The sequence below is a fragment of the Rutidosis leptorrhynchoides genome, chromosome 3 (genome assembly GCF_046630445.1).
Source record: "Rutidosis leptorrhynchoides isolate AG116_Rl617_1_P2 chromosome 3, CSIRO_AGI_Rlap_v1, whole genome shotgun sequence".
In the NCBI taxonomy this organism is placed as follows: Eukaryota; Viridiplantae; Streptophyta; class Magnoliopsida; order Asterales; family Asteraceae; genus Rutidosis; species Rutidosis leptorrhynchoides.
The window spans coordinates 607941057-607956560 of record NC_092335.1 but is presented as its reverse complement, the minus strand read 5'-3'; the positions used below and the strand labels follow the sequence as shown (position 1 = coordinate 607956560).

The following is a 15504-nucleotide window of genomic DNA, read 5'->3' as shown; positions in this document are numbered from 1 at the left end:
GAATGCAACGTTTCCTTGATAAGTATGTCATATAAGACTCCATGCACATAGCTTGTCTAACATATAAGCAACAGCGGAAGACTTCTAGTAAACCTGAGAATAAACATGCTAACAAGTGTCAACACAAAGGTTGGTGAGTTCATAGTTTTATTGTTTCGTATAATCTGTATGTAAAGGTGAATCACAAGTTTTCAGTTGTTTCATCCAGAAACATTTATCAAAATATTCTACAAGATTGAGCACCCTGGTAACTAAACTTTAACGTTATAATAAGTACTCCTGTTTTAACATACATGCAACCAACATGTACAATACACGCAAACCAACGTGTACTAAACTCAAATAGCTTACGTCTGTATTATAGTTCAGGCTAGGGTTTCTATACCTGGAACAGACGGGGATGTCAAGCCCTATGGATCCATATACTACTACTCGCGCCCACCAGTTCTTATAACCGGCAGTTACTAGTTACCAAAGCTAAGGGATTTTCGGTTCAAACTCAGTATAGAATTTATTATGTACTTGTGTCCATTGTTTAAAATAAAGTGCATGTATTCTCAGCCCAAAAATATATATTGCAAAAGCATTTAAAAAGGGAGCAAATGAAACTCACCTTAGCAGCACATAAAGTTGTTCAGCGTAATGTGACCGAAACTCGGTATATCAAATAATCATAGATCTCAACCTAGAGAACATATGTTGGTCAATAAATGTCTATCAAGCTAGGTCACGTCATAGTGTATCACAATTCTAATGCTCGAAATTGACATACAAAAGTTATTCAAAGTTGTTTCAAAAAGTCAATTTTGACAATAGTTCAATAAACGAGACGTACCTTATATAAGGATTCATTTACTCGGTTGGTAATATTCAAAAATCCATTTTATCAATCTCGTAAACAAGTTGTTGAAGTATTAATTGCAGATTCAAAAAGCAATTCCAATTAATGTCAATTATAATTCAGTTGACCATATCTTTTGATTCGTTCCTCGAAACTATTCGATATCTAAATGAAAAGTTATTGATTTTTCGCCAGCTTTCCGAAAACATGTATATCATATACCTTTTACCCGTCATATATGTATTTAATTCGTGATTTATTATAAACTGTTTAACAACGAAATTTAGTATACAAGCATGTATAAATATATATACTCGAGCACTAGACATGTATACACTATTAATTTATAAAAGATAAAATATAAATGCTTACGTATCAATATTGTGATTCAATATTTCAGAAAAGTACGTAGACGTAACGGAGATGATAAACACTAGGTTAAATATACCCCCGAACATTACCCATAACCTCCTTGGCAATAACCCACAATTTCCTTAGTTCTATCCCGCTCGAAAAACCATTTTGAAAGTGATACGCTCAAGACCTCGTCGTAGTATTTTATGTATAATATTAATACTACTAATAATAATAAGATTAATAATAATATTAATCTTAATAATAATAATAATAATAATAATAATAATAATAATAATAATAAAAATAATAATAATAATAATAATAATAATAATAATAATAATAATAATATAAAAAATAATACAGAGGAATGTGGAAACCAGCTCGAGCTTTTATAGGATTCTGGCCTGCTACAGTACCCCATGCGATCGCATGAGGTTTCAGTGTTTTTGCCATGCGATCGCATGGCCGCCTTATCCTGTTTTTGTTTGCTAGTTCGTCGACATCAAATAGTGTTTACTGTAGCAAATAGTGTTCACTGTAGCAAATAGTGTTTACTGTAGCAAATCACCGTAGCAAAGTCGTTTTCACTGTAGCACTGTAGCAAAATACGGTTTCACTGTAGCAAATAGTGTTTACTGTAGCAAATAGTGCTTTACTGTAGCAAAGTCATTTTACTGTAGCAAATAGTGTTTTACGGTAGGAAAGTCGTTTTTACTTGTACATATATATATATATATATATATATATATATATATATATATATATATATATATATATATATACATACATATAATTGTTCATGAATCGTCGAGAGCAGTCAAATGTAATTTAATACATGAAAAGTTCTAAAATTTTGAAATTCAACTTCATAGACTTTGCTTATCGTGTCGGAAACATTAAATCATTTAAAGATAAAGTTTAAATTTGGTCAGAAATTTTCGGGTCATCACAGTACCTACCCGTTAAAGAATTTCGTCCCGAAATTTAAGTGAGGTCGTCATGGCTAACAATAGAAATGTTTTCATGACGAATATGAGTTGATAAATAGAATTTTATCACCGTTGAATTATATGGATAAAGCAATCCAATTACTCGAATCGTATGAGAGAAGTTATCGTAATCGAGTGAAATGGAGAATAGAGATTCATCTTAACTTTTGACGTATTAACGATTGATTTTCGGAATTTAAGGAATAGAAAATCTTCATAATCTATATAAGATTTGATTCTTCGGAATTTGCAGAAATTAGCATTTTCTTTGATTAAATGCGTAATCTGTCTCGATTGCTATGTCTGATTTTTCGCTATAAATTGACCTCTTCCGTTTCATTTATTTTCACCACTCCTATAATCTCATTTTTTTTTTATTTCATACATCCCAATAGTTTGTGAAAATGCTTAATTCAGTTCTGATTCTTGATATTTTCCTGGCTATCGTATCCTTCATTCTTCTTTTTCATCTGCCACCAGAGGAAGTTATTTTCTTCTACTATTACCTTGGGGTTATAGTGTTTTTCATTCTCCCGTGTCTTTATATTGCTATACGCATTGATATACACGGTTTGTAATTTCGGGGTTGTTATCGGGCTTTATATTCTCCATTATATTTCGGAGCTTCATGCTTTCGTTTTCTCTTCCCGACCTTAAGTCAAGCGGATAATGGTCCAGAATTCGTAGATATGAAGTTTCAGATGAACATAACTAATGTTCTAAGAAAGAAATGGTAATAGCACAATCTGACTTGTCAAATTACCAGAATATCTGGAAAAGACCGAATCATCAAGAAAAATATTTTTTTGATATATTTAGAGGTTAAATATAATGAAAGAGTTATGTAACATGGTTCATGATGAGGGTGTGATCTGTGAACCTTTATCACGTTCCATTAGAAACTCAGCATGACTTACTGTAATATAATCACGTTGATCAAGTGTCATTATATTTTACTAACCCATGCTTCAATTCCCAACATTACTTCAAAACATTTATATTTTAAACTTGAAAGTTTCAGAATTTAGAACTAAAATAGTTTCTTTTATGGTGTAACACAGATATCGTAAGGAGAAAATTGATTTCTGATAAGAATGATTATAAAATTATCTCCGGAAATATGGAGGATATTTATAATGAAAGATACGATGATATCTTAGAATTTCTAATATCAGAGGATGATGAAGAATATTGTTCGCAAGGGTTTAGATTCGGAAGCAAGGTATTCGTTAATGGCTTCAGCAGATACTGAATCTTTTGGATTCTTTGAAGGCAGGTTTCGTCCTTGTGATTTATCCACAGCCTCCTTCATACTTTGCTCAATCCGTTTTTCAGTTCCAAACTTTCTCTTTTTCTGAGCTTTGCCAGCACACTATCCTTTATCATCAAACTTTTTACTGTTAAGGTCGTTTACAGTTTTTGCTGCTTCATCAGCATTTTTCAAGATTTCGAGAACTAGTTCGTAGTTTAAGGTGTTTTTTGGAAACTTCACATTCGAAGTATGTAAGTCCAGGAGGTAGACGTTATATGTACACATATAACTGGTGGTGTAGACGTGCTGCAAGATTTCAAAATACTGATTGCTAACTCCTGATAATTCGTATAGCAATTCTCGTTACAAGATGCAGATGAGTAAATGATAGGGTTTCAATGAGTATAAGGATTTTTCGAATGGTCAAAGATCAATGGAGTTGTTGGTAAATTTACTGCTAATGTGGTGGAACATAAAAGGTTCCCCAGTAACAAGAACGTATATGTCAAGGTTACAATAAGACTAATCTGAAAAATCAAAGTTTGACTAGTTGAAAGTGTGATAAACTGGATACTTTGAAAAGGGACTGCAAGATTATTTTCGATATTAACAACGCTAAAGGATCTTTCACAGTTTTGAAGTCAAAGTATAGCTTTGAAAGATGTAGAGATCTAAGAATGATGTCACCGCTTCAGAATTATGACTTGGATTCTGATCCGTCAATATCAGAATATGTAATTGAATTTGTATGAAAACGATTGTGTATCACTGTGAAGATAGTGAGTATAATTAATGATTTTTGAATCAAAGTTGAAGAATGTACAGTGTAACATATTAATTGTGAACTTAAATATTTCTCGAGTAGTACCTACCTGTTAAAGATTTCACAATTAATACTTTGTACAAAAAAAATTTTATTACCGTCTTTATGAAAATATATGTATGTATATTTTTTTTAAATCTAATACAGATTTAATGAGTTAATATCATATTAAGCGCATTTGATTTTCGACTTGACTTAGAAATGATTAATCTCTAAAACATTAAAGATTACCTAATCTTTGCGGAGTATTTCGCTAATGTAATCGATACTTCATCATTTATTCTTATTTCTCGGTGAAGGATGTTGATGCTTGTGGAATCTTTGTGAACCTTACAAGGCACAGATGATGTTTTCTGGAAAGTTTCGAGTACATCGAAAATGAAAATGTAAAATCAATTATGTAATTGAATAATACACTTGGTTTATTATGAAATGAAATTCATTAAGTTGAAACAGAGATTGTAGTTAACAATGGTTAAGTTGTTAAGGGAGGATGTACATCATTGCATATTAGTAATATGAACTAACCGAGTAGTACCTACCAGTTAAGATTTACACGTAATAGCTTAGTACAAAAAGATTTATTTTGATTTCAAAATTCATATATATTAAATATACATAAAATTTCTTCAGGGGAAATTAGTTAATACTTCATCGGTTAGTGTTGCTGGTATTTCTTGGTAACTACGATGCGTATGACGTTGATGTTCAAGGTACATATTGTGATGTTGAGACTTGCGGTGCGGATGTTGTTGGTGGTGGTAATGGTACTGTTGGTGTTGTTGTCGGTGGTACTGTTGATGCCGGAGATTCTGCTGGTGCTTGTAACCTTTGCACCATATTCTCTAAAGCCACTACCCGAGCGCGAAGCTCGTTGACTTCTTCTACTACACCGGGATGATTGGCGGTTCGGACGAGCGGATGAATAAGATCCAGAATTTGAGAGAGTATATGATCATGATGAGATATTCTGGAGATGAGAGAGAAAATGGTATTATGAACAGGTTCGCCGGTAAGTGCTTCAGGTTCTTCGCCAAGAGGGCAATGTGGTGGATGGAAGGGATCGCCTTCTTCTTATCTCCAATAATTAAGTAGGCTACGAACCCATCCCCAATTCATCCAGAATAGGTGATGGCTGATTGGTTGATCCATTCCTGTTACACTGTCTTCGGAATTCAGGTGAATATCCATATCGGAATAGCTGTCGGAGTTTAAGGAATTTGAAGTAGATACGGGATCCATCTTGTATAATTAGAGAGATGATTTTTGATATGAAATAGATTATAGAATTTAGATTGGTACTCTTCAATACATAATTTACATATGTATATATAATACCAAAATTCCATAAATCACGGAGGAATTTTCGGAAGATGTCAGGAAAAGTTTACAGTAACAGATACGCTAAGATATGAATTTTTGTCTATACACTATTTATGCAATAAATGCAGGAAAACGTGTCTAGACTTAAGAATGATAAGCATGTAATTTCCGACAAGAAATGATAAGCAAAACTTTTGACATGCTGACACAGTCGAAGTCCAGACTTACGAATGCATCCTAACAACTATCAGTTAGACACACTTATGCAAGACCTGGTTCACTAGGACCAACGCTCTGATACCAACTGTAACGATCGCTCCAAATCCATATGGACAATACGTCATTCATTGATTTCATTGCGAGGTATTTGACCTCTATATGATACGTTTTGTAAACATTGCATTCTTTTGAAAAGGCACACCATAAATGAATATTTAAATCAAAGGTTTTCGACATCTGATGATTTCTACATATAGACAATCACCGTAAATAATAGTTTACAATAGTACTTCCGTTGACAATGCAGTCAAAATAAGATACATGGTGATGATTTAGTGAATGCAACGTTTCCTTGATAAGTATGTCATATAAGACTCCATGCACATAGCTTGTCTAACATATAAGCAACAGCGGAAGACTTCTAGTAAACCTGAGAATAAACATGCTAACAAGTGTCAACACAAAGGTTGGTGAGTTCATAGTTTTATTGTTTCGTATAATCTGTATGTAAAGGTGAATCACAAGTTTTCAGTTGTTTCATCCAGAAACGTTTATCAAAATATTCTACAAGATTAAGCACCCAGGTAACTAAACTTTAACGTTATAATAAGTACCCCTGTTTTAACATACATGCAACCAACATGTACAATACACGCAAACCAACGTGTACTAAACTCAAATAGCATACGTCTGTATTATAGTTCAGGCTAGGGTTTCTATACCTGGAACAGACGGGGATGTCAAGCCCTATGGATCCATATACTACTATTCGCGCCCACCAGTTCTTATAACCGGCAGTTACTAGTTACCAAAGCTAAGGGATTTTCGGTTCAAACTCAGTATAGAATTTAGTATGTACTTGTGTCCATTGTTTAAAATAAAGTGCATGTATTCGCAGCCCAAAAATATATATTGCAAAAGCATTTAAAAAGGGAGCAAATGAAACTCACCTTAGCAGCACATAAAGTTGTTCAGCGTAATGTGACCGAAACTCGGTATATCAAATAATCGTAGATCTCAACCTAGAGAACATATGTTGGTCAATAAATGTCTATCAAGCTAGGTCAGGTCATAGTGTATCACAATTCTAATGCTCGAAATTGACATACAAAAGTTATTCAAAGTTGTTTCAAAAAGTCAATTTTGACAATAGTTCAATAAACGAGACGTACCTTATATAAGGATTCATTTACTCGGTTGGTAATATTCAAAAATCCATTTTATCAATCTCGTAAACAAGTTGTTTAAGTATTAGTTGCATATTCAAAAAGCAATTCCAATTAATGTCAATTATAATTCAGTTGACCATATCTTTTGATTTGTTCCTCGAAACTATTCGATATCTAAATGAAAAGTTATTGATTTTTCGCCAGCTTTCCGAAAACATGTATATCATATACCTTTTACCCATCATATATGTATTTAATTCGTGATTTATTATAAACTGTTTAACAACGAAATTTAGTATACAAGCATGTATAAATATATATACTCGAGCACTAGACATGTATACACTATTAATTTATAAAAGATAAAATATAAATGTTTACGTATCAATATTATGATTCAATATTTCAGAAAAGTACGTAGACGTAACGGAGATGATAAACACTAGGTTAAATATACCCCCGAACATTACCCATAACCTCCTTGGCAATAACCCATAATTTCCTTAGTTCTATCCCGCTCGAAAAACCATTTTGAAAGTGATACGCTCAAGACTTCGTCGTAGTATTTTATGTATAATATTAATACTACTAATAATAATAAGATTAATAATAATATTAATCTTAATAATAATAATAATAATAATAATAATAATAATAATAATAATAATAATAATAATAATAATAATAATAATAATAATAATAATAATAATAATAATAATAATAATAATAATAATAATAATAATAATAATAATAATAATAATAATATAAATATAAAAAATAATACAGAGGAATGTGGAAACCAGCTCGAGCTTTTATAGGATTCTGGCCTGCTACAGTACCCCATGCGATCGCATGAGGTTTCAGTGTTTTTGCCATGCGATCGCATGGCCGCCTTATCCTGTTTTTGTTTGCTAGTTCGTCGACATCAAATAGTGTTTACTGTAGCAAATAGTGTTTACTGTAGCAAATCACCGTAGCAAAGTCGTTTTCACTGTAGCACTGCAGCAAAATACGGTTCCACTGTAGCAAATAGTGTTTACTGTAGCAAAGTCATTTTACTGTAGCAAATAGTGTTTTACGGTAGGAAAGTCGTTTTTACTTGTACATATATATATATATATATATATATATATATATATATATATAATTGTTCATGAATCGTCGAGAGCACTCAAATGTAATTTAATACATGAAACAGTTCTAAAATTTTGAAATTCAACTTCATAGACTTTGCTTATCGTATCGGAAACATTAAATCATTTAAAGATAAAGTTTAAATTTGGTCAGAAATTTCCGAGTCATCACACGTGTGTTCATTCATTCATTGCTACAAACTAAGTATTAAAAATTAATGAGTAACAATTTATCAACCTACTATTTCATCCTACCAATCAAGCTACTTAATAAACCATATAGAAAACTTGTTGGAGTACTAATAAGTTTGTTACTAATCACCATGAACATCAATATTCAAGCAAACCAAAATTAAAGAGTATGTGCAAAGACAACATTTCAACTAATGCGTGAATTTTAGCTTTGTAACATGACATCTTAGAGTGGTAGAAAATAAGTACATTCAGCTAATGTATAAGAAAAAACTACAACAAATTATCCACGGTTTACTGATAGGATCCAAGCTAAAGAACACCTTAAAGCATTTTTGCTGACTTTTTAGTGCCAAATTGTAATAAATGAGAGGATTCATAGTTCTTTCCAACTAAATTTGCATATAACCAACGCATAAACTAACCATGTAGAGAAGATAACAATAAAAAGAAATGCAAGATGAATCACCTGAATTTTGTAAACTCAAATATAAATTCTTCTACTCTCCGTTTATGTCTTTGAGATAACTTTCATACAAATGCTCCGATATATGCTCCTTATAACGATGCACAACATTCTTCATAAAATCCATATTCGATAAAGATAATATAGAATGAAACTCTTTAACCATCACCCCTTCATCTCTTAAAACCTTATATAAACGATACCTCGGTTTCACCCTTTTCTCGAAACTATACATCAAAACAATCCCACAAGTAGCTAACCGAGAAGATGTATACCCAACTTCTTCCATGAAAAAGCTCAACCCTTTCCTTAACCTTTCTTCAGAATGTGTGAAACATTTTGGTTGACGCTTAGCAATAATCTCAACATCCGAATCAGACCACCCGAAACTCCTAAACAACTCAAACTTTTTCCGTAAATTCAACTTATTCATCGAACAAAGAGCCGACAGACCATGAAAAAACATACCCAAACCAGGTGAAATACCAAATTCCGTTTCAACTTGAACAAGCTTCTCTTCTAACCTAACAGGATATTGAGTTACCAAACCTGGGTGGCTTAATACAACCCTTTTAATACCATTCCTACAAAGCCCATATTTTTCTAACAACATTACATTAACCCTAATGTATTTCCCATAAAAAGGCCAAGGTGACCTAATTATAGCTTTAACAACATTTTCTTTAGTACCCAAAATTCTCAACAAATAATTAATAGTTGGTACAATGAATGTATGCAAGCCTCTATCTAATAAATTACGATCCTTTTTAATAACAGTTAAAATATCCGAACCTGAAAACCCTGCTTCTGATAAAACCCTAAATTTGGGTTCTAGGGTTTTATCAACTCTTTTCGATAAGATCTTAGGTTGTGAAATAACAATGGATTGGATTTGGGGATGTGATAAATTGTGGGTTCTGAGAAAATTGATAACAGATTCCGGGTTTTTGATGGATTTCAAGTGGAGTAATTTAGTTGAAGTTGTTATGGCTTCTTGTTTTGAGAAATGGAGTGAGTTAATTAGGTAATCAACAATGAAATGATGAGGCTGTAAATTAGTGGGTGAGTTGTGAAGGAGATGAAGGAAGATTGAAGATGAATTGTGGAGAAATAGCTTGTAATTCTGGCCATGGCTGCTGCTTCTGCTGCGAACAGTGATCATTTGCATAAATTGCAAAAAACAACCCGTTGCGTTTAATTTGTTAACGGGTGGTGAATTTTAATCTTTTTTTTTTTTTAATCCGTATATATATCTTTATTTATCTTTATCTTTATATCTAAGTTATTTTTTTTAAAAAGCAAGTTGTTGCATCATCACATAGACAGTGGCGAGTGTATGTGTAACCCTGCAAAGTTCCGTGACATCATTAGTTTTCGAAATTTATCACAAATTTTTTTTTTTGTATAGGACATCACTAAATATAATAATGTGACCTCATATACTTTTAGAATTTAAAATTTGATAGTTTGGACTACAAAAATATTTGAAATTAGTCCGCTTATAATTTTATATTATGAACAGTTTAAATATTAAAAAAATTAAATAAAAATAAACTTAGCCCTATCCAATTTTCTATTTCCTTTGTGTCTAGTGACCATCGACGATCATATATGATTTCATTCCGTCATTTCTAATTTCGTGTCATTCCCTCTTCATCCGAGTCATCCATCATTATGTAAGTATTTGTACATTCATGAGACTAAACTATTTCTTTTGTATAGATGTACATATGTATTATTGTTTAATATCAATCAAATTGCCTTTTCTATATAAAATATAGCTTGGTTGAGCTTTTTTGCTACTGATGTATCATGTATATATGTTTATAATTAAATTCATCAAATGATTGATCTTTCATTTAAGTATATATGTTTAGTTTATGTTTATAACTGTAATTTTTTTGGTATTGATCTTTCATCTAAGTATGTATGTTTATAATTGAAATTTTTTTAGTGCCGATGTATCTTGTATATATTTTAATTTTATTGATGTATCATGTATATATGTGTATAATTAGTTTTCTTAAATAATTGATCTTGTATGATACTGATGTAATCAATAAAATTGTCTTTTGGTACTCTAATTTTTTTTACTGATGTATCAATAAAATTGTCTTTTGATTTTGAATTTGACAGCTATTATTAACATGTTAAGATACTTCAATTTACGAATGATTGTCTACTTGCATATATAGGACAATTATGGATGAATTTAATTGTATGAAACTTTTTAGACAAAAGTAAAAGCTGTTGGAATACAATATTACGTATTGTTTATTGAGTTTTCATCAGTACATGATACAATCATATATAGGGCATAACCCTAACATAATAACATGGGCTCATCCCAAATACAAGAACACATGGCCTAATAATGTTGGGCTAACATCCCCCCGCAGTTGGAGCGGGAGTACGGTAAATGCTCAAACTGGATCTGAACTCGTCGAATAGAGCAAATGGAAGGCCTTTGGTGAAGATATCTGCAAACTGATATCTTGACGGAACATGTAGAACCCGGACCTGTCCCTGAGCAACTAAATCTTTGACAAAATGAATGTCTATCTCAATGTGTTTGGTCCGCTGATGTTGGACTGGATTAGATGCAAGGTAGACGGAGCTAACATTATCATAGTATACTAGTGTAGCAGAGGTGAGAGGGCAGTGAAGCTCACGAAGAAGATTACGTATCCAGCGTGTCTCAACAACAGCATTGGCAACTCCTCGATATTCTGCCTCGGCACTGGAGCGAGAAGGAGTAAGTTGTCGCTTCGAAGATCATGAGAGTAGATTGTTGCCAAGGAAGACACAATACCCAGAAGTGGAGAGTCTAGTTGTAGGGCACCCAGCCCAGTCAGCGTCAGAGTAAGCAACCAAAGAGGTAGGGGACGATGCATATAACTGTAATCCCATGTCAATAGTCCCATGAACATAACGAAGAATCCGCTTGAGAGCATGTAAGTGTTGCTCCCGTGGGTCATGCATAAAAAGACAAATCTGCTGAACTGCATAGGAGATGTCTGGACGAGTGAAGGTGAGATATTGTAGGGCACCTGCAAGGCTACGATATAAAGTCAGGTCCTGCACAGACGGATCGTGGGCAGTGAGCTTGGCGCCTAGCTCAACAGGGGTCCTGCACGGCTGACAAGAGATCATACCGGCTCGCTCAAGAATCTCTATGGCATACTGCTTCTGAGACAAGAACATACCAGTGGCAGTGCGTGATGCTGAGATGCCAAGAAAATAATTTAAGGCTCCTAAGTCAGGCATGGCAAATTTCTTATGTAAGGACTGAATAATCCGCTGAAGCAAGCTAGCGGAGGATGCTGTCAACACAATGTCATCCACATACAAGAGGAGGTAAGAAATGTCGGATCCCTGACGATAAATTAATAAAGAAGTGTCACATCGGCTGTGGTGGAATCCAAGGGGTTGAGCATACCCTGCAAAGCGCTGAAACCATGCGCGTGGGGCCTGTTTGAGGCCATATAAAGATTTTTGAAGTAAGCAGACATGGTTGGGACACCTAGGATCCCGAAAGCCCGGAGGCTGATGCATGTAAACCGTCTCAGACAGCTGACCATGAAAAAATTCGTTCTTAACATCTAGCTGGTGAACAGGCCAGTGTCGAGAAATCGCTAAGCTGCGAACTGTGTGTATAGTTGCCGGTTTGACAACCGGACTTAATGTCTCATCACAATCAACACCAATCTGCTGACTGCGACCATTAGAAACAAGTCGCGCCTTATACCTGCTTAAGTTACCATATGTATTAAACTTACACTTAAATAACAACATGGAGCGAACTATATTCGTGTCCGATGGGCGAGGCACAAGCTTCCAATTACTATTGTTAATTAAAGCATTATATTCGTCAGTCATAGCTTGTTTCCAGTTGGGGTCATGGAGTGCGTCAGGGTAAGAACGTGGAACAGGAGAGATAACAGATGTGTGGAGGTTAAGTCGTTGGACAGGTTTCATTGTACCAAGACGAGTACGGGTAATCATAGGGTGAGTAGAATGGGAGGTAGTAGAGGTGGTAGTCTCAGTGGGAGAAGGGCGTGTCTCCGGAAGAGAGGTAGTAGTAGGTTGCGTATTATTAGTAGCCTCATTTGGAGGAGGCTGTGTCTCCGAACGAGAGGTAGTAGTGGACTGTGTATTATTAGTAGCCTCATTTGGAGGAGGTTGTGTCTTCGGAAGAGAGGTAGTAGTGGGCTGTGTATTATCAGTAGCCTTATTTGGAGGGGGTTGTGTCTCCGGAACAGAAGGGGAGTCAGAGAGATGGAAGGAGCAGGAGAAAAGATTAGGAGTAGGATCAAGAAAATCGTAAGAGGGAGGTTGAGTCGGTGTCATAGAGCCGAACGGGAAAGATGTCTCGTCGAAGGTGACATGGCGAGACAAAATGATTTTATTTGTGGTTAAGTCAAGGCAACGGTAGCCCCGATGGTTCGATGGATAGCCAAGAAAGATGCAGGGAGTGGATCGAGGCGCGAGTTTATTTGTGGTGTTAAGGTGGGGATAACAAAGGCATCCGAAGACGCGAAGGTTGGTGTATGTAGGTTTTCGCTGGTAGAGACGGGTGTGTGGTATTTCATGATTAATGGAGGAAGATGGGAGAATATTAAGAAGATGAGCGGCCGTGTGGAGAGCTTCCACCCAGTAGATTGGCGGAAGATGAGCTTGAAAGAGAAGATTACGGATGAGGTTATTAATGGTGCGGAGCATACGTTCGGACTTTCCGTTTTGTTGAGATGTATGAGGACAAGAGAATCGGAATTGAATGTCGTTGGTTTGTAGGAGTTGATGGAAGGCGGTGTTATAGAATTCACCGCCGTTGTCACATTAGAATGCTTTTATCTCTTGCTTGAACTGAGTTTGTACAAAGGTGCGGAATTCGATGAATTTAGTTAGTGCTTCAGATTTATTTCGTTACGGAAAAACCCATACATAATGCGTGTAATGATCAAGAAAAATAATATAATATTTTAAACCGCTAATGCTAGAAACAGGAGAAGTCCATAAATCAGAATGAATAATATCAAACGGTGCAGTAACATTAGTGCTAGAAACAGAAAAGGGAAGACGAACATGTTTGCCGAGTTGACACGCATGACACAAAACAGAGGGCGTAGTTTTATTACAAATAATATCTTTATTGGAAAGAAGTTTGCGAAAAACATCATGCCCTGGATGACCAAGACGCTGATGCCAGGTAACCGGACTAATAGTGAGAGCATGTTGACGAGATGGCGAAGTGACAGGGTAGAGATCCCCGGTGCTGTCACATCGAAGAAGAAGACGGTGCGTCAGATAATCCTTGACGGAAAATTCAAAGGGATCAAATTCAACAGAAACAATATTATCACGAGTAAATTGACGGACAGAAATGAGATTTTTTACAATATTTGGGGTAACGAGAATATTATGTAAGTGTAAGGATCTGTGACCATTAGGTAACAAGCTATGGCCGGTGTTGGTAACATGAATAGTGTTCCCGTTACCTACGGCGACTGAAGGATATTTGCAATTATTAAAAATAGTACTAAGATTATTAATGCAAGATGTAAGATGAGTGGATGCACCGGTATCCATGTGCCACCCGGCACCATTGTAATCCTGAAGAGTCATTGCACTGAATGCACTAGGAGGAATAGTCTGCTGTTGGGCCTGCTGGGCTTGAGTATATTGTTGTTGAGCTTGCATAATTTGTTGATTTAATCCATATTGGTCTATTAAACTTTGTTGGGCATGTATAATATTTAACAACTGGACTTCCGAAAGACTAGAAAGATGCTCTGGATAATATTCCATATACAAAATTGACTTTGCAACTTCCAAGATTATGTGTCGGTTGATTCAACTTGCAAGAACAGCCTAGAAAATAATAAAATTATTTGATGCAATGATGGAATGATGTTGTGGCCTTAAGATGATAAAATATCAGTAGACACTATTTGCAAGATTTCAAGATGGAGTACTATAATGATATTAGTATAATCCAATTGGTGGCTTGGTGGTATATGACGTAATACTTCACAAGCAATCAGCCCTCACAAATGAAAAGAAATAATTGAATTAGATGATGATTACGTCGATCGTTGGAACAAAAAAAAAAAAAAAGAAGAGAAAAATATGAAGAAGGGATAGAACTAGTTTTTTTTTTTTTTTTTTTGTTCGTGACTATGTTAGGCGATTATCACAGCCGTCAAAAAATTGATGAAGATTTCAAAATTGAGAGGTTTTAGCCTTTTAGGTATAGGCTCGGATACCATGCTGGAATGCAATATTACGTATTGTTTATTGAGTTTTCATCGGTACATGATACAATCATATATAAGGCATAACCCTAACATAATAACATGGGCTTAGCCCAAATACAAGAACACATGGCCTAATAATGTTGGGCTAACAAAAGCTTACTTCTAGTATGACCGTTGTTGTTATGACAATAGTAAAAAATATGAACAACGCAATATTTTGCGAGTATTATCCAATTTTACGTTTGTGTTTTAATTACGACCGACTTGACCCGACACATTCAATATTTTGTGCAAGTAAGTTAGTGGATAGTTTTTTTGGGACCCCATTGGGTTTTGATTCTAGAAGCGCCACTGCACATAGATAGGTATTAACCATCTTTGAAATCATTTGTTACGCACGCACACATTTTCTGAAAGAAACCTGAATCTCATTAGGGGAACTCGATCTTTAAACTATCACGAAGGTCAGGCGGGCCGGGTTTG

At 34.7% G+C, this 15504-nt stretch overlaps 1 protein-coding gene across 1 annotated transcript; it reads right to left on the bottom strand.

Moving 5' to 3' along the window:
* Positions 1–8798: 8798 nt before the first annotated feature.
* Positions 8799–9926, bottom strand: LOC139902230 (uncharacterized). Its single transcript, XM_071884875.1, has one exon. It carries the CDS (start codon positions 9924–9926, stop codon positions 8799–8801), a length of 1128 nt encoding a protein of 375 aa, XP_071740976.1.
* Between the last annotated feature and the right edge of the window lie 5578 nt (positions 9927–15504).